This window comes from Tamandua tetradactyla, chromosome X (genome assembly GCF_023851605.1).
Source record: "Tamandua tetradactyla isolate mTamTet1 chromosome X, mTamTet1.pri, whole genome shotgun sequence".
In the NCBI taxonomy this organism is placed as follows: domain Eukaryota; kingdom Metazoa; phylum Chordata; class Mammalia; order Pilosa; family Myrmecophagidae; genus Tamandua; species Tamandua tetradactyla.
Window position 1 is genome coordinate 53629581 of NC_135353.1, and position 27866 is coordinate 53657446.

At 35.8% G+C, this 27866-nt stretch overlaps 1 protein-coding gene across 2 annotated transcripts in view; it reads left to right on the forward strand.

Moving 5' to 3' along the window:
• Positions 1-4964: 4964 nt before the first annotated feature.
• LRCH2 (leucine rich repeats and calponin homology domain containing 2) overlaps positions 4965-27866 on the forward strand; it is a 194514-nt gene continuing 171612 nt past the window's right edge. For both annotated transcript variants that reach the window (XM_077146764.1, XM_077146765.1), the window contains exon 1: positions 4965-5301. In XM_077146764.1, the coding sequence (XP_077002879.1) occupies positions 4965-5301 (337 nt within the window). The remainder of the gene's footprint in view (positions 5302-27866) is intronic.

Genomic DNA, 27866 nt, shown 5'->3' on the forward strand with positions numbered 1-27866 from the left:
ATGTATTTAATGCGTAAAAGTAACCTGCAGGATAACCTCTGGACTCTATTTGGAATCTTTCAACCATTGACACTTTATTTTGTCTCATTTCACTCTTCCCCATTTTGGTCTAGAAGATTTTTTCAATCCCTTGATGCTGAGTCTCATCTCATTTCTAGGATTTCTGTCCCACGTTGCCAGGAAGGTTCACACCCCTGGGAGTCATGTCCCACGTAGACAGGAGCAGTGAATTTGCTTGCTGTGTTGGCTGGGGATAGAGTGGCCACATCTGAGCAACAAAGGAGGTTCTCTTGGGGGTGACTCTTAGGCCTAATCTTAAGTAGGCTTGACCTATCCTTTGTGGGGTTAAGTTTCATATGAACAAACCCCAAGATTGGGGGCTCAGCCTATAGCTTTGGTTGTCTGCACTGCTTGTGAGAATATCAAGAGATCAATTTGGGGAAGCTGAATTTTCCCCCTTTCTCACTATTCCCTGAAGGGGACTTTGCAAATACTTTTTTATTCACTGTTCAAATCACTCTGGGATTTATCAGGGCATCACTCTGGACAAACCAACAAAATCTCATGCCCTACTCAAGGTTCCATGCACTTATGGCTGAACTCTCAATTTTATTCCATTGATCAATATATCTATCTTTATGCCAGTACCATGCTCTTTTGACCACTGTACTTTATAATATGTAATTGGAAGTGTGAGTCCACCAACCTTGTTCCTCCTTTTCAAGATGTTTTTGGCTATTCCAGTCCTCTTACCCTTTCAAATAAATTTGATGATTGGCTTTTCCATTTCTGTAAAATAAGCTGTTGAAATCTTGATTGGGATTGTGTTTAATCTGTAATTCAATTAGTTAGAATTGACATCTTAATGATATTTATTCTTCCAATCCATGACAATGTAATGTGCTTTTCATTTATTTGGTTTTTTGATTTCTTTTAGCAATGGTTTGTAGTTTCCTGTGCTTGGGTCCTCTACATCCTTGGTTATACTTATTTCTAGATATTTGATTCTTTTAGTTGATATTGTAAATAGAATTTTTTCCTTGATTTTCTCCTCAGATTGCCCATTATTTGTGTATAAAAAAGCTGAATTTTGAGTGTTGATCTTGTATACTGTTACTTTGCTAAACTCATTTATTAGCTCTAGTAGCTTCTTTGTAGATTTTTTTTGGGGGGACTTCCTAAATATAGGATCAGGTCATCTGCAAATAATTTTAAGGTTACTTTCTTTCTTTTCAATTCGGATGTCTTTTGTTTCTTTTCGTTTCTTAATTACTCTAGCAGAACTTCTAACATCATTGAATAACAATGGCAACAGTGGGCATCCTTGTCTGGTTCTAAACTTAGAGGGAAAGCTTTCAGTCTTTCACCACAAGCTCGATATTATCCGTGGGTTTTTCATATAAGCCCTTTATCTTGTTGAGGAAGTTTCCTTCTATTCTTATCTTTTGAAGTCTTTTTATCAGGAAGGGATGCTGGATTTTTTCATATGCCTTTTCTGTGTCAATCAAGATGATCATGTGTTTTTTCCCTTAGCCTTGTTAATATGTTATAAGATATATATACATTTATTTATTTATAAGATTTATTTTTAAGGAGGATTTGGAACTGATATTTAATTGGATTTCATGATGTCAGGTTAACATACAAGAAAAACAGAGGTCAAAATCTGGGATTGAATTAGAGGCAGTAAACAGAAATTGGATCCGATTACTGCTTCACAGTCAAAACACAATGGCTAGAGAAGGCAAAAATTTGGGTTAAGTTAAAGAGGATGTAAATTTAGCAGCAGCACAGAAGAAGGTGCTTATTAGTGCTGGTAGCACAGTACAGTAGAATTTGCAAATTGCCTTGTTGATAATTCATGTTTCACTCAAGCCAGTATTCTATTTCAAAGTGAAACTGGACAAAATCACAATAATATCAATAACAATCATCATTACAATATGCTATGTACCTTATATAATTATCTCTTGTAATCCTCACTATAATCCTATGAGATAGCAAATAATGTCATGATCTCTGGTTTATAGACAAGGAATCTGTGACATTGAGAGGTTAAATGACTTGTCCAACAGCTTACATCTTCTAAGTGTCAAAATAGAGTTTCTAACCAGAATAGAATATAATAATGTTTATTGACATCAATATTGAAGATTAGATGTGTAATAGCTTTTAATAACAGCGGTCATTTATATATTTGTCTTAATCCCTTTCGAATTCATAAATATTGGCTTTGGGATTAATGAGTTTGTTTTGTTTAAAACAGTGCAAAGTGTTATCCCAAATATATCACCTTGTACTAGATCTTAGGTTAGAGCATATCTCATTTACAGATTGGTAAGAACATTCTGTAGAATGTATCATTGAGCTTGATTTTTAATATTAGAATTCGGAGTTTTGGACATTTCACTTTGCCTTTCTTCCTCTGTATTATTTATAAATATTGGGTAATTACCAGTTTGTTTGCAATAGCAGTGACGCTAAACTGCTCTGGAAATTCAGGAATCCACTCTAGAGTTCTTTGAGTATAAATCATATCTACAGTCTGCCAGTGTTTTAATGTTTTAACAGAGGCTGCATCTTATGTTCAAAACTCTCCTACTTTCCCCTTATTTTCCTTCTATCATCTTTAATATATGTTGTCTATTCCTAGTGATTTATCGTCATTCTTGTACTTATTGTAAATTTGGCTTGGATGATTCTGACTATGGGCCATAATTTAACCAATCGGTATCATGTCCATTTCAAGGATAATACTGTTATGGTAATCACTGTAAAATATCCTCTAGTATAGATAGAAACAAGAAGTTCATTCAGTATATCAGACATGTTTTCGCCCACAATTGTCAAGGAATTCACAGATATTTTCCCTTGTCTTCTTCCATATTGTATGTTCATTATTTTATTTTATTTTTTGAGGGATACAGGAGTGTAGTAAAGAGTAATATTTATTAAACATTTAATGCTATAGAATTACCTGCCCACAAATAGCTTCTGGCACAGAGTAACTGCTCAATAAGTATGTATTATATGAATGAATGAATGCCAGATATTGTATGTGAGACTTTACATATATGAACTTATTTATTCTTACAGCAATCTTATGTGAGGTATGTACTATTTTGCCTGATTTATAAAATGGAAGAATAACAGTACTTAATGTACAGAATTGTTATGAGGATTGAATGTCTTAAATATATGTAAGGCAATTAGAACAGTGCCTGGCAATTAGTAAGCACTATTTAAGTATTAGTATTACTAAGTATTAGTATTATTTTCAGAATTATTGATGGTAAACACAAGCACAGAATTGATAAGTCACTTTTCAAAGTCTTATACAAGCAATTAAGGTCAGTTTATAAATTTCTAAACTTCATGTAAAAATGCTCATTCGCTAAAGCTGAAATATTTCTTTTCTTATTTTTTCTCTAACTAATGGATTTAATTTCCCTTCTCTCCCTCTTAATTTTTGAAGCTCCCAAATAATACTTGATTGACTTGTGATATAAGGAGGTGAGGTATAGGATCCTTTCTGGCTGCAGTGGGTTTAAATAACTTATTTTCATTTACTAATTCACTGTTGAGAGACTCATTTTCAATTCTGTTTCCTCTGTGTTTCATGAAGGTGGAGAATGTAATTATTACAACATAATAATTTAAATTAACCCCTATGATCACAAAGCAATTTAGAAAAGTTGTAATTCTTTCCTGTATTTTTTTGAAGTAGACTCTATACCAGATAAACCTTACTCAAGTGATATCTCTAAGAAAATGTCACTGTTGAGACACTGCTCAAACTGTAATAGATGTAAAAGAGATGCATAAGATATTCAAATTAATAACTGCATATGTCCAAACATTCTGATAGCTTTTTAAAGTAATGTTACTGAATATTAGTGAAAAGGATTTGAATAACCGTGAGTGGGAGTGGGAAGGGTAGGGAGTGGAAGGTTGGCAGTGGCCTAAATGGTTGGGTGATATACCTGACTAGGTAGGTTGGGGTCAGCTTATGGAGGACTCGAATGCCTGATAAAGGAATTGAAATTTCTTCTCTGTGATCTAGACAATGAAAATGTCTTCAGGTTCTAGGAAGAAACTTCTAAACTCCAAGATTGATTAGCTTCATATCCTCCGTGTTTCAGAACTCCTCCCCAAAACAAAATCTGTATTTCAAAAATAAACGTTAGGTTGATGATGAAAGAGTTTTTACATCAGCCAATACTGAGACGGTGAGAAAAAAAACTAGAGATAATTTAGATATATTGGCACAACTTCAAAAAGTGATAGAACAGAAAGCAGAGAATTCATCCAAGTTTTGGAAGGCAGCAGTTTGGCCGAGACCCACATACACTGGAGGGAGAAGCTTCCTTGAAGACGTTTTAGGTCTTTTCATATTTTGGGATTCTGTACTAGGGCAAAATTCATATATGCCTTAAAACTCAATACTGCACCAATTTTCCTCTCCAAATGACTCCAATGTTTTTTCCTGTGGTAACACTGGTAAATGATTCCTAAGGGATTTCGAGTAAGCCTTTCAGTAAGCTTGCTAATAGTCTTTCTAAATGTTGTTTCTCTGGAATGAATCTCTTTCATCTCTATCTAATATATTTAGTATTTATTTTGCAGAACGAAAAAAAGGTGAAGCAAGTTAGAGATTTGGTCACCAAATGACCTATAGTTGTTTTAGGTGTTGCATCGCAATATTTTGGTACCCAAAGCAGCGGAACCAAGATTTATCATCTTTCCTCTGATCATACGTTTCTTAAAGCAAGCGGTTTGCACTTTCGAACATAATCTCTTCTCTATCCAACACTTCCTCCCTTCCCATCCCCTCGCCCCTTCCCACTGTCTACCTCTCCTCCCCCGGCTCTCTCCATCCAGTTTGCGCATGCGTCTAAAGCACCCCCCTGCATTCGCGGCAGAGGCTGAGAGTATTGTCGGGGGCTATTCTCTCTCCTAGGAACATGGCGGCGAGTCAGGGAGGTGGTGGTAACAGTGGGGGCGGAGGTTGTGGGGGCGGTGGAAGTAGCGGTTGCGCGACCGCAGGGGGAGGTGGCGGAACCGGAGGGGGAGGTGGCGGCGGGACCCTGACGGTGCCCATCCCGGTACCGACTCTTTTTGGTCAGCCGTTCTGCAACGGGCCCCAGTGGAACCCGGGGAGCCTGCAGCCTCAACACACCATGAGGAGCCTGGACCGGGCCCTGGAGGAGGCGGGCACCTCCGGTTTCTTGAGCCTTAGTGGTAGGAAACTCCGAGACTTCCCGGGCGGCGGCTACGACCTGACGGACACCACCCAAGCAGGTGACAGGACGGGGGATGGGGAAGCTGGGTTATGGAGGAGGGGATGGGGGAAGTGGGTGGTTGCGTGGCTACGTTGTTGAACTCTCCTGGTCTGGGCGGGTGCGCGGGGGCAGCGAGACTGACAAAGTAGGAGCTGCCTGTTCTGATTATGATGGCGAAAGAGGGAATGGGGAAGAGGCAAGTGTTGATTGAAGGATGTGTGGAAACTGGGTGGGATTTTAGGGGTGAAAGGCCATCATTGTTAAAGCTAGTTTCCCCAGCAAGGAGGGAGAGAGGGTGGTATTGACACCTTCCATAATGCACTTCTCTCAACTCTCCTAGATGTTTCCATCTTTCCCGGGAAAAGAAAGACAATACATAAAAGCGTAATCTATACATATTCCTTAAAGGCGTACGTGCCTCCAAGAATGGCATGTCCCTTTACATAGTAGAGCAGCAGTATTACCAGATTTCTTCTGTGTTCTTATTTTGTGTGTGTTATAATTATCAGAGAATACTCTTGGCTTCTTTCCCGTCACGTATGCATTTAGAGACTGGGAGTTTTTCATTTTCCTGATGTTGAGAACGTAGTGGTGCTTAAATTGGTATTTGCTGCAATAGCAAATTAAATCATCAATCACTTACATGTCTTGTTAGTAGGAGAGAGATAATTCTTTCTTGAGTTATGTTGGAGTCTTAATTTTTAAAGCAGAAAGAGCCAATATTTTTAAGCTCATTTCGAGAAAAAAAATTAACTGCATTCTTAATGGACTTTGTGGATTAATGGCTTATCATTTTGAATGAGGAATTGGCTATTGCAATGTTCTTCAGATACTCACTGGTAGCTTTTCTTGTGGATGGCATTTTTGTTGTTGTTAGCAACACACTTTTCTTTCTGCCTTGTAAACCGATGCTATTTTAGGTGTGTTTTGGTTTGATGAAAGGTATTTTTGCTTTTTACAATCTTTAAATTTGTTATTTCTGCATCTGTTTTCATCTGCTTTCTAAAATACTTCATGGACAAAATCATTTTAATGGCTATATTAATTTTGAAACATTATGGTAAGTGAATTCACCCATAATGAGAAGTAAGAAAAGATCTCTTATTTTCAGGATAAGATGATTTCAGTGTATTTTGTTTTGGACATTAAATCCAGGTACGCAGATTGGAGGAGGGCAAGCAGAAAAAGAAAACCCCAAATTAGATCCTTCTACCTAATGATTCTCTTACAAATTACCCTAAGAACTAAGAATGTGTAATTAATCACTGATTTTGTATTTTGGGAAGCGTGTTCAAGTATTTACGTCTTCACTTGGAACAGATTTCCTAAACAATATGTTCACGCATTCGTGAATGTATTGGCAAGATATTATACTACATAGTGTGTTCTTCAAAGGCTTCAAGAAAAATAGTTCCAAACTGCATCATTATAAGAATAAATTATTTTCCTTATTGTTCTTAAAAACCTTTAAAGACACCCTCTATCTCTAGAACAAAGTTTAAGCATTTTAGCTTCAGGCTCTTCATTGTCCTGCTTCAATTTATCATTGCAGCCTTAATTATTGCAACCTTCTGGGTCTCTTCCCTGTCCCTCAAATATATCTTGTGATTTTTCTGCCTTATCTTTTCCCAAAGTGCTCTGCATGCTTAGACTTTGTTTTCTTTTTTCTATCTCTTTAATTTTGTCCAACTCCCTTAGTCCAAAGCAGGCTCCTGTTTCGTTGAATTCCCATGGTACTTACTCTCTTTACCACTTACTTTGCAGTGCTGCCTTGATTTTCTTTTATGTTTGTATCTTGCTGTCCCTGAAAGGAGAGTAAACTCCTTAAAGGCAGGGAATAAGTCATTTACTTGTTCAGTTTCCTCATTATATTGTACTTGATAGTATTTGCTAAATATGAATATCATGATAATGCAGTCATAAAACTTGGCTTTTAAGCCTTCACTTGGTTTTTAGAGGCAAGCTTTAACACAAACCAGAACCTTCTTCATTCTTGATAAATAATCATTCATCATAGCCTTTTTTGGTATATACAGTAGCATAAGACTTATTGAAATAATTCCAACTCTTTACTTTTTTTTCTTGAGTTGAATGGATATTCCTTGGGAACATCTGAAAATCAAATAGAGTAAGAAAAGCTATTGTGTTGCCCTTTCTTCCTTTAAATGGAAAGTCTGTGGGTGACTCATTTGACCATTTGTTTTTGACAAAATTCATCTATGAAATAGTTAGTGGCATTATTTTTGAATGTAAAGAGACCACTATCCATTATGTGTAAACAGAAAGCAGGTGCTCTACTTTGCTAGCTGCCAGAATGCAATATACCAGAAACAGAATGGCTTTCAAAAATAGGGAATTTATTAGGTTGCAGGTTTACAGTTCTAAGGCCATGAAAATGTCTAAATTAAAGCAGGTCTATAAAAATGTCCAAATTAAGGCACCAACAAGAGGTTACCTTCACTCAGGAAAGGCGGATGAAGTTCAGGGTTTCTCTCTCAACTGGAAAGGCACATGGTGAATATGAAGACATCTGCTAGCGTTCTCAGTAGGCTTCTTGTTTCATGAAGCTCCCTCAGGGGCATATTCCTTCTTCACCTCCAGAAGTCTTCAGAGGGTTGTGTGGGCTCTTGTGGCTCTTGTGGTTCCAAAAAGTTTCCTCTTTTAAAGGATTCCAGTAAACTAATCAAGACAGCTGGAATGTGTGGAGTCATTTCTCTCTCTAATGGAAGGTTAATACCCACAATTGGGCATGTCACATCTCTGTGGAGATAATCCAATCAATTTTCCAACCTACAGTACTGAATAGGGATTAAAAGAAACGGCTGCCTCAATAAGATGGAGCAGAGTTAAAACATGGCTTTTCTAGGTACATAATTTCAAACCAGCACAGTGGGTATAAATGGAACTAAAGAAAAAATAGAGCATATTTCATACATATACACACAAACATACACATACATATACATATAGTATATACTCTATTTGAAGGATATTATTAATTGATGTGATATTATACTTAAAATGACTCTCATTGGAATAATGTTTCAAAATCAAGCACTGTGCTTGGTTTTTACAGTGTTTGACATTTGGCTTCGCTCTGTTTATTCACACTTATGTCTAACTACTCTAAAACATTTTATACTTAACTTCAGATCTGTCTTCTAGTTGACCAACCACATACCATCCTTATTTGTGCCTCTGTGTCTTTGCTGATGCCACTCCCTTCTGAAGTGGCTTGTTAGTCCGTTGGTATATCTGATTAGTTAGACAGGCATTATTGGATTTGGAAGAGACTGGAGGAAGGGAAAAGAGGAGGACATGAGAATTTGGGTAAGGGTGGTGGATATAAAATTGGATAAGGAGGAAATTGATAAATTTCAAAAGAAGGAAGGAGGGCTTTTTGCATTATTTTGCTATCACTCACATGTTCATGAGATGAAATAGACCAGCCATTTTCCACCCTGTCTGCACATTAACATGACAACTGAGGTTTTGCTTTTCTTTTAAGTGTTCCCAAGCCCCACCCCAATTAAATCAGAATGTCTCAGGCCTGGGGACTTGTATTTTTGAAATCTTCCCAGGTGATTCTAATTTGTAGCTATGGTTGCAAAACCTGAAATTGACAATTTTTTAGACACTCGAGACATATTTGTTGAGTGAATTAGAACATTGAGAAACTTTTTGTGACTAACCTAAAGTCACTTGTCAAGAGGGTCAAAGCCAAAAAAAACTCAGAAACTAAAAAAAAATGTTTCAGTGATAAAGTATGATAAAGTTTTAGTTCAATGTTCTTTTCATTTAGAGTCTAATTTTTTCATCTTATGGTATTTATATCGAATAGAAATTTACTAGGAACCTATAGTTTCTTTGGTTCCCATGCATAACTGTGGCTTAACATTTAACAATAGTTGATAAATTTTCATTATGTAAATAGTGCCCGCCAAATATGTAGCAGATGAATCTTGTTTTCTGTATGAACTACTTGCCTTGTTATGAGGGAAAATGGATAGTAGGCAGCTTTTTGCAAAGTTTATCTCTGGGATCTTTTTACCTCTCTTTTTGCACTTCTGATATATAACTCACCTACCCCCTCACCCCTGTCCCCATCTTGCTGCCCTCTTTGTTTCCCCTTCTTTCTTCAGCCTGCACTGCTTCCTGTTCCTTTGCTGGAAGGGAGCTCAAAGCTAAGTAACTATGGCAGCCCTTTTGGGAGATTTGCATTTAAAAGGAGGGGCTTGCAAATTGACTTGAATCTCTCATTAGTGGTATGTGCTCAGAACTTTTTTGGTATCTTCCTTCCAGGTACTCGTAGGCTAAAAGTCTCATATGTATAAAGATATAAAAACAAGGATTAGAAAGTTGTTAACCCATTTCAGGGAGGTAGCTGATTCCTTCTGTTATTGTCTTCCCTGGTGTGTTCTGTAATTACACTTGGCAGGAAATTGAGAAGAACTTTTCAGTTTGCCTGGATACCATGACAATTTGTTGAATTTAAGCAGGCTTGAAAATGAATTTAATGGTTACCTAAACAAATCCTGAAACTTTGCACAGTTGACTCTGTTACCAGCCTGCATATTAGGGTATGTGCATCAGCCTACTTGCAGCTGCTTCCTCCATCAGCAATAGGTCTGTAGAAAAGATTTAGGAATTGTTACTATGTCAAATTATGCTGTGTCCTGGTTAATCACATGTCTTCCTGTAAACCAGAAGTCAACTCTAGTACTTCCCACATGTGCTGGTTCACCTCTTCAACTGTGCATTGTATCATATTGTAAAATGGAACTGGATAAACACAGTATTGTATTCCGTTACACAGGTGAAGGCCCATCAGTGCACTCAGGGCGTTACGATTTTGCCACCTAAATCATATATCTGCATTGCTTTATGTAATAAATATCTTCCGGGAAAGTGGAACGTGAAGCTTATACGTTGACAGATGAATCATATTTTAATTGCTGTAGATTGTATTTGAGTTGATGAACCTTGTTTTGATTTATCTTATTCCATGGTAAATTCTTCAACATAAATAGCCACCCCTTAATATATATATTTGCAAGTTCGAATTTAAAGCTGTAATGATATCTTCACTTGAAGGATGTGTTCCTCATCAAAATAGTACCATTCATATAGTCTTTGCAAATTTCTGTTCACTTTCATATGTATTATCCTGTTGTATTCTAATAATAACCTTGTGAGCTTGAAAGAATATATAGGGATTTCCCTTTATGATTGACAGTGGTTATGCGATTTGTCCAAAGTTAAATGACTAGTGTATGGCAGTGTGTGGGTCAGAGCCTAGGTTTTTCAATTCTAGCATTGTCCCGGTGTTATTTCCACTGTAGCATATGCTCTGCATATAGCAAAGTTATTATTAAAATAAACTCTGTGTTAATCAATAGGTTATTTATTCTTAAAAATAAGTGCTTATTAAACTTCAGAGGTATAATTTTTGTTTATGGTGAGACTCTGTTTGCAAGCTTGTCTTCCTACCTCTCTCTTACGGTTTTTCAGTAGATGCATTCAGCAAACATTTCTTGCACCTCAACTCTGGAAACATGATTATGACCAATAGAAAAGAAAGGGTTCCTCTCATTGAAGTGTTTCTAAAATAGTTCAATATGTATAGTAATATGTGTAGTAATTAGAATTACCTTATAATTTTCAGAATGATAAACTTCTGTAAACTGTACAGATACATGATCTGGAGCTGTGGCATAAAGCTTAATTTTACTGGGGGTTAAGTTCCTTTGGGAAAGCTTCCTGGGAGTTAGGTCTTTGCTGAATCTTGAGGTAAATGGTCCATATGAGATCAAGTTATGATTAGGCAGAAGACATGGTTGCAAAATTTCAGGAGAGGAAATGGTGTGAAAACAGTTGAAAATGAACAGATGTTAAGTCAGGGTTTATTCAGTGTTTTCTTAAACATGCCTAAAGGTTGAGAGGAGGGAACCCGAAGACAGTTCTATGTCGAGAAGCAAGAGGAGGAGGTAGGCCCTTCATTTGAAGGTATGAAAGGTAGGGAGCTGTTAACTATGGAAAATAGGAGTACCTGACTTTTGCTAAGGCAGAAATAAAGTTAGATGCATGGGAAAATTTGTGTCTTAAATTTTAGTCTTAGTGAAATGAGACAGTGTAAACAGGGAAAACAAGGTTGGTAAGCATAGGAGCAGGTACTCAACAGAGCAAAATAGTTTAATCAAAATGGAGAATAAGCCACAGTTTAGAAATAAGATTGTGTGGTAGCACCTAAATTGGTTGCTTTTGGAAAATATGAGTTTTTCATGTTTTCTGAAAAAAATTATATATTCACAACAGATCTAAGAACAGAAGTGATTGATTGGGATATTTTAGAACTGGGGTTAGTGAGAAGCTTTGCTTATTGTTTAAAATGTAAATTTGTAATTTAGATGATTTGTAATGTAAACTCTGAGTCATTTATTGGGTAACAAAAGTATAAAGATGGGCAAGATCCGGAACCTCATTGACAACATAAGAGGTGATGCTAGGGACACTTTTCACAAATAAAAGTAATTGAAGGTTTCAGTGTATTGATTTGCTGGCAGGTGGTATTTGTTTAGGTAACAAGGCGGGATCAGTCTTTGTAAAAGGGCATATCATTCTCCCAGCCCAGCAGTCCAGTGTAAAGAATGCTTTAAATTGTGTGTGGCCCACCTCCCATACTACAGAGGCTGGTTATCATCTTGACCTAGAAGGGGAAATCTTTCCATTTTCTTTCTTTTTTTCCTCCATTTTGGGTATATTCAGGCACTTCTTTAAGCATTGTAATGCTCTCATAAACAGTTCTCTGAGAAGATTGAGGGAGGTTTGTCTGCTTCCCTATCATAGAAAAAAATACTTTATACTACAGAATGCTATTTAATGTAATAAAAGAAAACTAATGCAAGTTAGTTTTATAACAATAATTTCAGTTTGTGTTTAGTGTCACAGTAAACTAGTGGACTAAATATGCTAAAGGTTAAATTTTACTTTTTAATCTTTACATTCCTCCTGTTTCAAATAAATTATAAGTTGGTACCATTCCACTTACAGAATATCAGTTTTCAATGGAATATAATGGAAAATTGAACAGTGAATATTTTCCAAGATATTTTTATATCATATTATTTAAAGAAAATATTTTTCCACAAAAGTAAGTCCTCTTCTATTTGTGGACATTGTTAATTATGTATACTCTTTTATTATTTGCAACAGATTTCCCTTTTATTTTTAAATTAATTACGACAATCTCTTTCAGTGTAATTTTATGTATAATATTTAGGATTCAAGATGAGAAGAGATAGAAATAAAATAACTATAGCATAAACTTTTATTTGAACTGTATAGAGAATAACCAATTGCACGACATTTGTGAGTTTAAATTTGACTCAAAAATAGCTTTACTAAATGATTATATCCCTCAGAGACTCCAGTATGAGCAGTCTAGGTTTTTTCTTCCTTCCTTAAAAAAAAATTACAATATGTAAACCCTTAACACTTTAAAGTAATTGGTTGGAAATTTGTGTGTTTCAATGGGAAATCAATTCTATTTGAAAAATACTTGTAAATTAAAAATAGTAAATTGAACATAAATTACTATGTCCTTAATGTACTTTAACGGTATCTTAATGAATACATAAAAAGTATGTCAGAATGTATTGTCATATTGATTTTATGTAAATGGACAGGGTTGCAAGGTCACTGTCTTCAAGGGATTTTCGATTTCATGGCAGTATAAAATAAGTGCTCACCTACCTAATCAGTAGATCAGTGGTTCTTAATGGGAGTAGAGATATTTATCCCCCCAGGGGAGATTCAGCAATGTCTGGAAACATTTTGATTGTCACAACTTTGAAGTGCTACTAACATCTAAGTGGGTAGACCCAGATTCTGCTAAACATCCTACAGTGCATAGAAAGCCCCACACAACAAATAATTTCCGGTCCAAAATGTCAGTGGTGCCAAAGTTGAGAAACCCTGGGCTATATAGCAAGAGAAATGTCATAAGTGGAAACAAAGTGCTATACATATTCAAAGAGGTAGAGATGACATCTGATTTGGTTGGTGGACCATCAGAAAGGGCTTTATTAAAATGAAAGATGAGGGTGCATGGATGGTTCAGTGGTATTATGCTCACCTTCCTTGCAGGGGACCCAGGTTCGATTCCCGGACCATTCATGCCCTCCTCCCCCCCCAAAAAGAGAATGAAGTTTGGACCTTGAGCAGGGAGGGAACGGATTTTATAGTTGTATGTAGTGAGAAGAAACTGTCTGAATGTTGCCATCCCACAGTGCCCTCAAACTCAATATATCAAAAACCAACTCTTGTTATTGACCCTAGTCTTTCTGGTCACTGACATCAGAAATTTGGGAATCATTCTCAACTCTTTGTCTTCTAAATATAGTAGAAAATAAAGCCTCTTGGTCATTGTTCTTTAAACAGCTTTCAAATCTGTTTCCTTGCTCTCTATTCTTAATGCCATTGTTGAAGTACTCCACTCCTCTTCACCTTTTAATTGGACCTATCAACAGTTTTCTATTCACCCTATCTCAAGTTTGCTTTAACTTCAGACAGTCATCTGCACTGTAGCCAGAGTAATCTTTCTAACATGCAAATCTGTTTGTCCCTTGCTCTGAAACATATTTCAAATCAGTAGCTAGCTCTCTAACAACAACTTTCAAAGTCCCACTTCCATATATGGTTTTTTGAAGATAAAAAAAAGATAAAAAGGTGAATAGACCATGCTGTGTAATTGTGGTAATTTTTATATTACTTGATATTAAATTAATAAGATTCATCCGTGTGAAGCTGTAGTTTATTCTTTTTGACAGCTGCATTATATTTCACTATGTAAATATACCATACTTTGTGTGTCCAGTCTCTTACTGTTGACCATATAGAGTGTTTGCACTTCTTTGCTCTTGTGAATAGGGCAGCTATAAACATTATTATACATGTCTCCTATTGTACGTGTGCAAGAAGTTTTTTAATGTATATACCTGGGAGTGGAATTGCTAGGTTATATGGTATGTGAATGTTCAACTGAAGGAGATAAAGCCGTACTAAAATTCACATTTCCACTGACAATGTAAAAGAGAGCCTATGAATTCATATCCCCTCCAGAATTTGGTATTGTCAGTTTAAAGTTTCTGCCAAATGAATTTAAAGTGGAATTTCAATAAAGTCTTGATTTGCATTTTCCTGATCACCAGTGTTGTTAGCATTTCTTCAAATGTCTGCTGGCCATATGTTTTCTGTCCTATAATATGACTCTTCACATAATGTGCCCATTTTCTATTGGTTGTTTATTCTTTTCTTGTAGATTTATAGTTTTTTTTAAAATTCTTTATTCAAATCATATGTTAGTTTTGTATATTAAGAATAATTTCTCCTAGTTTTTATACTCGTATTTTTGCTTTATCAAGTCTTTTCATAAACAGATGTTCCAAATTTTAATAAGGCCCTATTATTTATCAGAATTTTATTTTATAGTGTGTTTTTTGCATTGTGTTGAACAATTTTCAAAATATATTTGTCTACATTGTTTACTAAGAGTTTTAACTTTTTGTTTTCGATTTGAAATTAATTTTTATATATAGTGAATGATAGAAGTTCAATTTTCTGTTTTAGCACATGGATCATCTTTTTTCCAGATCCATCCCTGTCTCCCTTTTTAAAAAAATTTGAGATATAATTCACATGTGAAAATTCATCCATTTAAATTGTAGAACCTGTTGGATTTTAGTTTTGTACCTATCACCACAATTCAGTTTTAGAATATTTTCATCATTCCCAAAAGAAACCTCTTACCCGTTAGCTATCACTCTCCATTCTACCCCTCCCCGCCACATCCAGCACTAGGAAACCACTGATTTGCCTATTCTGAACATTTCATATAAATGGAGTCATACAATATTTGTCCCTTTGTGATTTTTTTCATTTTTAAAATGTTTTCAAGGTTCATCCATGTCACGTGTATCAGTACTTTTTATTTCTCAATGCTATTCCATTGTGTATTTTGTTTATCCATATATCATTTGATGGACAATTGGGCTTTTTCAACTTTATGGCTATTATGAATAGTGCTGCTATAAACATTCATGTACAAGTTTTTATGTGGCCGTATGTTTTCATTCTTTTGAGTATATACATAGAAGTGGAATTGCTAGGTGAAATGGCAACTGTGTATTTAACATCTTGAGGACTTGTCAAACTTTTCCAAAGGAGCTGTACCATTTTATGTTCCTACCAGAGATGTATGAGGATTCCAATTTCTCAACCTCCTTGTCAACATTTGTTATCTGTCTTTTTGTTTACAGCCATCCTAGTGAGTGTGACATGGTATCATTGTGGTTTTGATTTGCATGTCCTTAATGATTAATGACCTTGAGCATTTTTTCATGTGGTTATTGGCCATTTGTATGTCTTTTTAGGAGAAAAATCTGTTCAGACCCTTTGCCCATTTTAATTGAGTTGTCTTTTCATTACTTAGTTGTGAGAGTTTTAAAATATATTCTGTATAAAAATTTCTTGCCAGATATATGATTTCCAAATATTTTTTGATTGTGTGGGTTGTCATTTCACTTTCTTGATGGTGTCCTTTGAAACACAAAATATTTTTATTTTGAGGTAGCCCTTTTTATCTATTTTATCTTTTGTCACTTCTGGTTTTGGTGTAGTATCTAAAAAAGCTATTATCTAACTGAGAGTCATTTGCATTTGTCCCTGTGTTTTCTTCTCAGTTTTATAGTTTTAGCTCATTACATTTAGATCTATTATTCATATTCATTTTTAGTTAATTTTTTTGTATTGTGTGAGGTCAGGGTCCAGCTTCATTATTTTTCATGTGGATATGCAGTTGTCCCAGCACCATTTTTTGAAAAAATTACCCTTTCCTCATCCCAGTTGATATTCTTGTCCAAAGTCAATTGTCCATAAATGTAATGGTTGATTTCTGGACTCTCAATTCTATTCCATTGATTTAAATGTCTATTCTTAATGCCAGTACCACACTGTCTTGATTACTATAGCTGAATGGTAAGCTGTGTAGTAAATTTTTACATTCGAAGTTGCCAGTTTTGCAACTTTATTTTTCCAGGATTCTTTTGGCTAATCTGGGACTCTTGCATTTTGATACAAATTTTAAGATGTTTGTCAATTTCTGCAGAATAGCAAGCTGATATTTTGATAGAGATTATGTTGAACCTGTAGATCAGTTTGGGAAGTTTTATATCTTAACACTATAAAGTCATCTGATTCAAGAACATGGAATACCTATTCATTTATTAAGATGTTCTTTAATTTATTTTAACATTATTTCATAGTTTTTCTATGTATTTTAGTCTTTTTCTTACTATTGTACATGGAATTGTTTTATTAATTTCACTTTTGGATTGTTATTTGCAAGTGTATAGAACTACCATTTGGTTTTTATAGGAATCTTGTATTCTGCAACCTTTCTAAACTTGTTTATACATTCAAATAGTTTTTAAATTTATTCCTTTGAATTTTCTGTATTCAGTATCATGTCATCTGCAAATAGAGGTGATTTTGCTTCTTCCTTTCCAATCTGGATGCCTTTCGTTTCTTCTCTTACTTAATTATTCTAGCTAGACCTCCAGTACAATGTTGAATAGATAAGGCAATAATGGGCATCCTTGTCTTGTTCCTGGACATAGGGAGAATGCATTGTCTTTCAACATTAAATATGATGTTAGTTGTAGGTTTTTGTGGATATCCCTTATCAAGTTGAGAGATACCTTTCTATACCTTGTTTGTTGAGTATTTATCATGTCATTTAACATGAAATGTTAAATGCTTTTTCTGTAACTTTTGAGATGATCATGTGGTTTTCGTCCATTATCGCATTAACATGGCAAACTGGTTTTCAGATGATGTATACCCACTTTATTCCTAGCCTGGTTACTCTTCAGTTTAGTCTCATACTGCCCACAAACTCTACACTCTAGCCCAATAAACTGCATGCTGCTCCTTGAAATATGCTGCTGTTCTGTGCCTCTGTGTTTGTTTGTTTTACCCCTGATATTAATGTCCTCTCTCTCTTTTTTACATTGTACTTGTGCATACTAGATCAGGACTTTCTTTGTTTAATTATACCGTTTTCTGTCATCCACATAATAGTGATTGCTCTGTATACCTGTATTATAGCAGGTATGGCCCTTTATTGCAATTAATAGATTTCCTACATAGCATACATCATCAATTTAATATCTTTTGTGGAAAAAAGAAACAATGCCACTAAAAATGTATACATGGATTTCAGAAATGTTAACATTAGAAGAAAATATGCACTGTAAAAGGAAATAAATATGGTAGTTGTTTACATTTCTCTTTTTATTGGTTTCGGAGTTGAGAGTAATGACTTTGTCACCACTCTAAAACCTAATACCACGCATGATACATAGAAGGTGTTTAATACATTTTGTTCACTTAAGAATGCTTCTTATCCTCGATGCCTTTTCAATTCTCTCCATAATTTGTCTCTTTTCCTTTCCTTTATGTTTTCTACTACTTCTACATGCACCCTGTTCTCTTGCCAAATTGGACCTCTTGCCTTCCTGATTTTTGTTTTTATTGTTCTGTGTTATATTATTTTTTGAAAATAAAGAAAAGTATTAGAAAGAAAAAAGAGATAGTGTATCACTTTGTAAGCAGAGATACGACTATTAAATGTTCTCTCTTTGGGAATTAGCCATAATTTTTACATATTGTTTTATTGCACTGTTGGATATGTTTTAAACTTATAGTTGGCTGCCTTAAAATATTAGGGGTAACTTTAATTAAATTCGTTTGTTAGTTATGTTTATGACATTAAATAATGAGTTTGGCACTGTAAATATTAATTTATAAAATGTTTGGAAGATTAATATATTCTTTTAGCAACGAATTCTATCTTGAAAATCATTTATTTGTAGATGAAGTCCAGGAAAAATTGGGAGAAAAATGCACGTTTTGTGATTAGGTTTAGCAGTTTTCCTAATATTGTAATAAATTGTTTAAAATTGTGTTTTAGCATGTTTTATTATAATTTCCTTTTCTTACATTGGTCAACTGTACTCCACTTACCATAAGCCAAGTTAAGATCACATATCTACTACTTTGGAGTTGCGAAGTTTTTCAACCTTAGGAGGATGAATGCTTAAAGGCTCTTACAAATAACTGCTCTACATGTGCACAGTTTCTACAAATGTAGAAAGTCTCATTACCTTATGACTGAATACTTATCTATGTAATATTAATGCTTTAAGAATCCTGCCTCTGTTGTCTGTTCTATATACTGCCTCGTGATTGTTTTTCCTTAAAGAATTTTCCTTATGTCACTGTTCCACTGAGGAAAAATATTTTATGACATGATTGTTAAAGACTTCCTAATGGTCCATTGTGCAGATACACCAGAATTTAATTCACCATTTCTCTATTGTTAGATGTTTAAAGTGTTGTTTAATGAGTACATAGCTAGGTCCCACTGTGCCTTTACATTGTTTCTGCAAAGAGGAATTTAAACTCCTTGAGAGTAAAAAATGTGTTGTATTTGGTCCTTGGTTCAGTGGTGTGCAGCTTTGTAACAGTTGCTAGTAATTGCTTGTCAAATATTTTAACTTAAAGTCATGGCCAGTTGAATATTAAAATGGGAAGGAGTATGGTATTTTTATGTACTGATTTCTTATAGTATTTGTTGACTGTAAACTCTAGGGTAATGGCTTAGTCATGGTGCTCTGTTGACCTTGCACATCTTCATATAGGTCGCATAGGCGAGATGCAACCATATTCTGACTCAACTCTTGGCAGAATGCCTGTGAGATCCTCCATGGTATGTTGCAGGTTAAGTGGTCTTGTGTGGAGCTGTCACTAGGCTATTTCTTAGCCATTTCCCTATCTTGAAGGTGGTCTCCTATCTTGTGGGAGGCTCCCAGCATTTGGGAAGCTGCCCAAGGCAGTTTATTTTAACATCTTTCATAGTTCTGGGGAGGAATGGGGCATTCTTTGGGTACAGCTGCAATGACAAAATTGTATAGTTGCTGTCTGGAGTTGGTTCCTCATATCGTCTGTCATTTGGTCTCTAGTTTGGTTTTGCTCTGTGGGATTAGGGACAAGGGGAGCTGATTCCATGCTTACTGCTTTCTCTGTCTGTATTGGTAATAAACTTTCTGGGTCCATTTGGTCTTGCTATTTCCTTATCCTCCAAAGTTAAGGGAGTGTGTCAGGCCTGCCTGGCAGCTGCCACTGTGCTGTTGTGTGTTGCTTGATCATTTAACATAAACTAATGGAATTTTAGGGGTCTTAGATTATACAATTTGTTATTATTTTGTAATTCTTCAATTTATTGTAAATTGTTTTTAATTCCAGGATCCAGTATTTAGTACTTTGTTGTTTCTCAGCTCAAGTAAAGATGGTCTTTGCTCTCTTAGTACAGTATATTTATGAGGGGCATGGTATGCTGACTATAAAATTAATCATAATCTTGGTAATTAAAAAATGAAACAAATAGTTTGTTTAAAAAGGTGGCCTTGCACTTGGGATTTTGTGCCCCTCACAAGGACTGCCTTTGTTTTGAAATCTGAAGTCTACTAGAGGTTTTCTTGAGTGTCAGTTTGATGCAGATAATTCCCATAATATAACAGACTTTCCTTTTTCATACAGTAGAAAGATACTGAGGTATCTTAATTAATGCAAATAAAAAGTATAGTGTTTAAACAGGTCCATATGACTTTCAGTGGCTAGTTGACCTTGACCTAGCCATAACGTCAATGTCAAGTTAATCATGCATCAAATCATATGTCAGTGGGAAGGCCAAGATGACATGTTTTGTTATTGTTTCTCCAAATTGTTACTTACTGTTGTAAGTAAGCAATTGTAAGTAATTAATCAGACTAATTATAGAGAATTCAGGTTTTATAAGTTTTTGTTTTAAAAATATGGTTTAGATCAAGACATGAATTGATGTTGGAAGTTGTATGATTTCATCCTAATTTGCATTTTGAACATGGTGAACATATAGTAGAACAGCAGTATAATGGGAAATAACAGTGTAGATATTTGGTACCATGCCAAATTGTGTTTCCATAAAAATAAATTATTATATATGATACCAATTGTTCTAGTTTGCTAGCTGCCAGAATGCAACACACCAGAGACAGATTGGCTTTAAATAAAAGGGGATTTATTTCATGAGTTCTTCAGAGGAAAGGCAGCTAACTTTCATCTGAGGTTCTTTCTTACATGGGAAGACTCAGGGTAATCTCTGCTGGCCTTCTCCCTAGGCCTCTGGGTTCCAACAACTTTCCCCAGGGTGATTCCTTTCTGCATCTCCAAAGGCCTGGGCTGAGCTGCGAGTGCTGAGATGAGGTATGCCAAGCTGCTTAGGCTGTGCTACGTTGTGCTCCCTCATTTAAGCACCAGCCAATTTAGTCAAACATCATTCATTTGCAGCAGGCACGCCTCCTAGCCGACTGCAGATGTAAATCAGCAACAGATGAAGTTCATGTACCATTGGCTCATGTCCACAGCAACAGAACTAGGTGCCTTCACCTGGCCAAGTTGACAACTGAATCTAACTACCACACCAATGTATATTTAACCTATAATTGTCTGCATGTATAATTGCATTGAAGGAGGTATATGGTGAAAATTGAATTTATTTTCTAAAATATAAAACCTTTAAGATAGTGTAATATTAACTGTGCTTTTCTTATACCAGAAGTAATGCTTGCTTATTGTAGAAAATTTGAAAAATAAAAGTATGAAGGAGAAAATACAAATCATTCCTCGTTCCACTAACCTTGAATAAATATTGTTAACATTTTGATATATTTCCTTCATACCCTCATACTCATCCCCTTGCACATAACTACAGGTTAGTTTATGTAGGAGTGTATAAAATGCACATTTTAATTTATTTTTAAATTAATTTTTAAAATTAAAAAAAATATAACAACAAACACAAACATTCTTAACATAGGATCATTCCATTCTACATATATAATCAGTAATTCACCATATCATTACATAGTTGCATATTCATCATCATGATCATTTCTTGGAACATTTGCATCTATTCAGAAAAAGATTCATACATACCATACCCCTTACCCCTCCTTTTAATTGATCACTAGCATTTCAATCTACTAAATTTGTTTTAACATTTGTTCCCCCTATTATTTACTTTTATTCCGTATGTTTTACTTGTCTGTCGATAAGGTAGATAAAGGAGCATCAGGCACAAGGTTTTCATGATCACACTGTCACACTGTGAAAGCTATATCATTATACTATCATCTTAAAGAAACATGACTAATGGAACACAGCTCTACTTTTTCAGGCAATTCCCTCCAGCCTCTCCATTAAATCTTGACTAACAAGGGGATATCTATTTAATGCATAAGAATAACCTCCAGGATAACCTCTCAATTCGGTTTGGAATCTCTCAGCCATTGATACTTTATTTTGTCTCATTTCGCTCTTCCCCCTTTTGGTCGAGAAGATTTTCTCAATCCTTGATGCTGAGTCCCAGCTCATTCTAGAATTTCTGTCCCACATTGCCAGGACGGTCCACACCCCTGGGAGTCTTGTCCCACATAGTCCGGGGGAGGGTGGTGATTTTGCCTGTTGTGTTGGCTGGAGAGAGAGGCCACATCTGAGCAACAAAAGAGGTTCTCTTGGGGGTGACTCTTAGGCCTAATTTTAAGTAGGCTTGACTATCCTTTGTGGCGTTTTCATGTGAGCAAACCCGAAGATTGGGGACTCAACCTATTGCTTTGGTTGTCCCCACTGCTTGTGAGAATATCAAGAATTCTCCACTTTGGGGAGTTGAATTTTCCCCCTTTCTCACCATTCCCCCAAGGGGACTTTGCAAATATTTTTTTTACTCACTGTTCAAATCACTCTGGGGTTTATTGGGCCATCACTCTGGACAAACCTACAAAATCTTATCCCCTACTCATGGTTCCATGTAGTTATGGTGTTCAATTAAGCTGTCCACATAAAAATGCACATTTTTAAAGAAAACATAATTGGTTCATATTGTATATATAGTTTTTAGTGTGTATATATAGTTTTATTTTCCAAGTGTTCATAGGGTATAACTAGAACATTTGGAATTTTCACAATCACACAGTCACATTGTAAAAGGTATATGGTTATATAATCAGCTTCAAGAATCAAGACTACTGGAAAATAGTTCAACAGTTTCAGCTACTTCCCTCTAGCCACTCTAATGCACCATAAACTAAAAAGGATATTTATATAATGTGTAAGAATAACCTCCAGGATAACATCTCGACTCTGAAATCTCTTGGCCACTGAAACTTTATTTTGTCTCATTTCTCTTTTTTCCCTTTTAGTCAAGAAGTCTTTCTCATTTCTATGATGCTGGCTCCCGGCTCATCCCTGGGGGCTCAAGTGCACGTTGCCAGGGAGATTTATGCCCTTGGGAGTCATGTCCCATGTAGCAGGGAGGGCAGTGAGTTCACCTGCTCAGTTGGCTTAGAAAGGCCACATCTGAGCAACAAAAAAGTTTCTCTGGGGGTGACTCTTAGGTATAATTATCAGTAGGCTTAGCTTCTCCTTTTCAGGAATAAGCTTCATAGGCACTTGGGGGCTCAACCTACTGAATTGGTTGTCCACATTGCTTGTGAGAATAGCAGGAATTCTCCAGATGGGAAAGTTGAATATTTCCTCCTTTCTTCCCAGTCCCCCAAGGGGACTTTGCAAATATTTTTTTATTCCCTGCCCAAATTACTTTGGGATATATCGGGGCATCACACTAACCTGTACAAACCAACCAGATCTCATGCCCTATTCAATAGTCCATGTAATTATGGTACTCAGGTAAACTGACCATATAAGTTAAATTATAGTGTGCTACCCAAAATATAAATTTTGCACCAAATAAACTTCTCTCCCTTTGGTCTTGCACACAGGTTGAAGTCTGAAAATATGAACCATATCATCCTTTACCCTGTATTCTGATTTACTTTAGTCTTATCCAGATCAGCTTCATTCATATCTCTAGAAGAAGTCTGATCACTTTTTTGCTTTTTCTAACAGTTGCTGAATGATGTAGTGCAGACTTTCGTACCTTCAGAGCTCTATCTCTGAGTCTCAGGTGTCAAATACCCAGTTTCAGGGAATGACTGGGATATATACATATAGCTCAGTATCTCAGAATTTAGAAATATCAGTTACAACTCCTAAATTATGTGACTGTTGAATGAACTTACAACCTAGGAACGTTTACAATAAGCCCCAACATGATAACCCATGCTCTCGACTGCAATTCTCTGAGTTTGTATGTTATAGTTAGTCCATATGAGTGAGACATGATATTGTCTTTTTGTTTCTGACATTTCATTCACATATGTGCTAAAGGTTCATTCACCTATCTGCATGCCTCACAACTTCATTCATTCTTGTAGCCACTCCATAGTCCATTGTATGTGAACACCACAGTTCCCTCTTCCATTCCTTAGTCGTTGTACCTTTAAGCCACCTCCATCCATTGCAAATCACAACACTGCCACCATAAACATCAGTGTACAAATGTCAATTTGCATCCCTACTCTCACTTCCTTCAGGAATACAACTAGCAGTGGGGTTGCAAAATCATATGACAGCCCCACCCCTAGACTCTTGTGGAATGAGCACACTGCCCTCCAAGGAGCAGCACCTGTCACCTTCCCTACCAACAGTGAATAGGTACAACTCTTTCCCCACTTTCTACATTTTTTTTAGTACTTGTTTCTCTCTGTTCATTTTTAAACAGTTTTATTCATTGCACATCATACAATCCAACCTAAGTAAATTGGCATGCCTTTGCCATCATAATCTATATGAAGACATTTCCTTTTCTTCTACAAATAATCCATACCCCTCCCCCATGACCCCCCAGCTTGTTGACATTTAGTTTTGTCATAATGCCTTTGTTACATTCAGTGGAAGCATATTAGAGTGTTACTGTTGACTGTAGACCCTAGCTTGCATTGATTGTACTTTTTCCTGTAGACCATCCATTTTCAAACCCTTGCTATGTTGATATATGTTTGTTCTCCCTCTTGCAAAAACATTTTTTTAAAAAAATTTTTACATTTAATCATCATTGTTGTTCACTCTAGGTATTCCTAAGGTGTACCCTCTGTCTTTATCCTCTATCTTTCCTTCTGGCTTCATACATACCCCAGCCCTTCTCCCTTAAGTATACACACATTCATCTTCATTCAATGTACTTATATCATTGTATAACCATCAGGCTTATTGTGCTAACCATTTCTGAATTTTTTGCAGTCAGTCCTGTTGTACAATCTGTTTTCCTTCAACACCAAATGCCCAATGTCTACCCTATTTCTATCTTCTGATAACCTGTGTTCTTAACATTAACTCTCTAAGTTCACTCATTAATATTAGTTCATATTAGTAAGACCATAATGTATTTGTCCTTTTGTTTCTGGTGAATTTTATTCAGCATAATTACAGGCTTCATGACTCTGTTTTATAGCTACGTAGCATTTCATTGTATGTATATATCACAGAGTGTTTAGCCACTCATCCAGTGATGGACATTTGAACTGTTTCCTTCTCTTGAAATCATAAATAATGCTGCTGTAAACATCAGTGTGCATGGGCAGGCCACAGTGGCTCAGCAGACAGAATTCTCGCCTGCCAGGCTGGAAACCCAGATTCAATTCCCAGTGCTTGCTCATGCAAAAAAAGAAATTGGTGTGCAGCTGTCCATTGTGTCCTTGCCTTCAGTTCCTTTGAATATATACCTAGTAATGGGATTGCTGGATCATATGGCAATTCTGTACTTAGCTTCCTGTGGAACTGCCAAACTGCTTTCCAGAGGTTATACCATTTTACATACCTACCAACAGTGGATAAATATGCCTTTTTGTCTACATCCTCTCCAGGAATTGTTCTATTGTGTTTATTTTATAATGGCCATTTTAGTGGTTATGAAATGATATCTCATTGTGGTTTTGATTTGCGTTTCCCTAATAGCCAGTGAAGTTGAGCACCTTTTCATGTCCGTTTTAGCATTTGTATTTCCTCTTCTGAGAGGTGTCTGCTCATGTCTGTTGCTCACTTTTTATTTGGGTTGTTTGTCTTTTTGTTGGTGAATTGAAGAATCTCTTTATTTATTCTGGATACTAAACTAAACCTGGATCTGATATATGGATTCCAAATATTGTCTCCCATTGTGTAGGCTGCCTTTTTACCTTCCTGACAAAGTTTGCTGGTCAAAAGTGTTTAATTTTGAGGAGATCCCATTTATCTAGTTCTTTTTTTCAATGCTTGTGCTTTTGGTGTAAGGTCTGTGAAACCACCTCCTATTACAAGATTTATAATACATTTCCCTACATTTACTTCAAACAGTTTTTATGGTCTAAACGCTAATGTTAGATCTTTGATCCATTTTTAGTTCATTTTTGTATAGGGTATGAAAAATGGATCCTCTTTTATTCTTTTGCATATGGATATCCACTTCTCCAAAAACCATTTACTGAAGAGACTTAGCTCTGTCCCAGGTGGATTGATTTGACTGCCTTATCAAAGATCAGTTGTCCATAGTTGATAGGGTCTATTTCTGAACACTCAATTTGATTCTCTTGGTAAGTATATTAGTCTTTATGTCAGTATCATGCTGTTTTGATCACAGTAGCTTCGTAATATGCTTTAAAGTTAGGTAGTGTGGAGCCCCCCACTTCATTTTTCTTTCTCAGGATATTTTTAGCTATTTGGGTCACCCTGCTCTTCCGAGTAAATTTGGTTATTGTTTTTCTATTTCTGCAAAGCACATTTTTGGAATTTTAATTGGTATTGTATTAACTCTATAGGTCAGTTTGCATAGAATTGACATCTTTACTCTATTTGGGATTCCAGTGAATGAACATGGTATGCCCTTCCATTTATTTAGGTCTCCCATGGTTTCTTTCACCAATGTCCTATAGTTTTCTGTGTATACATCTTTTAGTTAATTTTTTCCTAAATATTTGATTCTTTTACTTGCTGTTGTAAAAGGATTTGTTTCTTAATTTCCTCCTCAGGTTACTCATTACTAGTGTATAGAAGAACTACAGATTTTTTGGTGTTAATCTTGTACCCTGCCACTTTGCTGTACTCATTTAATAGTTTCAGTAGCTTTGCTGTAGATTTTTTGGGATTTTCAACATGCAATATCATGTCATCTACAAACAGTGAGAATTTTACTTCTTCCTTTCTAATTTGGATGCCTTCTACTTCTTTTTCTTGTCTAATTGCTCTGGCTAGAACTTCTATCAAGTGTTAAATAACAGTAGTGACAGTGGGCATCCTTGTTTTGTTCCTGATCATAGAGGGAAAGTTTTCAGTCTTTCCCCATTGAGATGATGTTAGCTGAGGGTTTTTCATATATTCCCTTTATAATGTTGAGAAAGTTCCCTTCTATTCCTATCCTTTGAAATGTTTTCATCATGAAAGGATGTTGAATTTTGTCAAATGCTTTTGCTGCATCAATCGAGATGATCATGTGGTTTTTCCACTTTGACTTATTGATATAGTGCATTATATTAATTGATTTTCTTGTGTTGTATCAGGCTTGCATATCTGGAATAAATCCCAGTTGGTCGTAGTTTATAATTCTTTTAATGTGCTTCTAGATTTGATTTACAAGTATTTTGTTGAAGATTTTTACATCTGTATTCATTAAAGAGATTGGCTGTAATTTTCTTGTCTTGCATATCTTTGTCTGGCTTTGGTATTAGGGTGATCTTGGCTTCATAGAATGAGTTAGGTGGGTTTCCTGCCTCTTCAGTTTTTTTAAGAGTCTAAGCAGGATTGATACTGATTCCTTCTTGAGTGCTTGGTAGTATTGATATGTGAATCCATCTGGTCTTGGATTTTCTTTTTTTAGAGCATCTTGATGACTGATTCAGTCTCTTTATTGTGATTGGTTTGTTGAGGTTGTCTATTCTCGAGTCAGTGTTGGTTGTTCATGCCTTTTTAGGGAGTTTTCCATTTCATCTACATTGTCTAGTTTATTATCATATGATTCCTCAAAGTATCGTCTCATTGCCTCCTTTATTTCTGCAGGGTCAGTGGTTATGTTCCCTCTTCCATTTCTTTTTTCTTTTTTTGCTTTTAAAAAGGGAATTTATTAAGTTGCAAGTTTACAATTCTAAGGCTATAAAAATATAATCTAAGGCATCCAGGAAAAGATACCTTCACTCATGCAACCGCTGATGATATTTGGGGTTTCTCTCTCAGCTGGAAAGGCACATGGTGATGTCTGCTAGCTTCTCTGTCCATGTTTCTTCAAACAGTTTTTGGGGGACATTTTCTTTTCGCATATATAGAGTTTTCTGGCTGTGTGGGCTCTGTTGGCTCTAAAGTTTTTTTTTTTTACCTTTTTAAAAATTGTATAGCATATTAGGGTTCTCTAGAGAAACAGAATCAACAGGGAACACTCGCAAATATAGAATTTATAAAAGTGCCTCACGTGACCACGGAAACACAGAGTCCAAAATCCGCAGGGCAGGCTGTGAAGCCAGTGACTCTGATGGAGGGTCTGGATGAACTCCACAGGAGAGGCTCGCC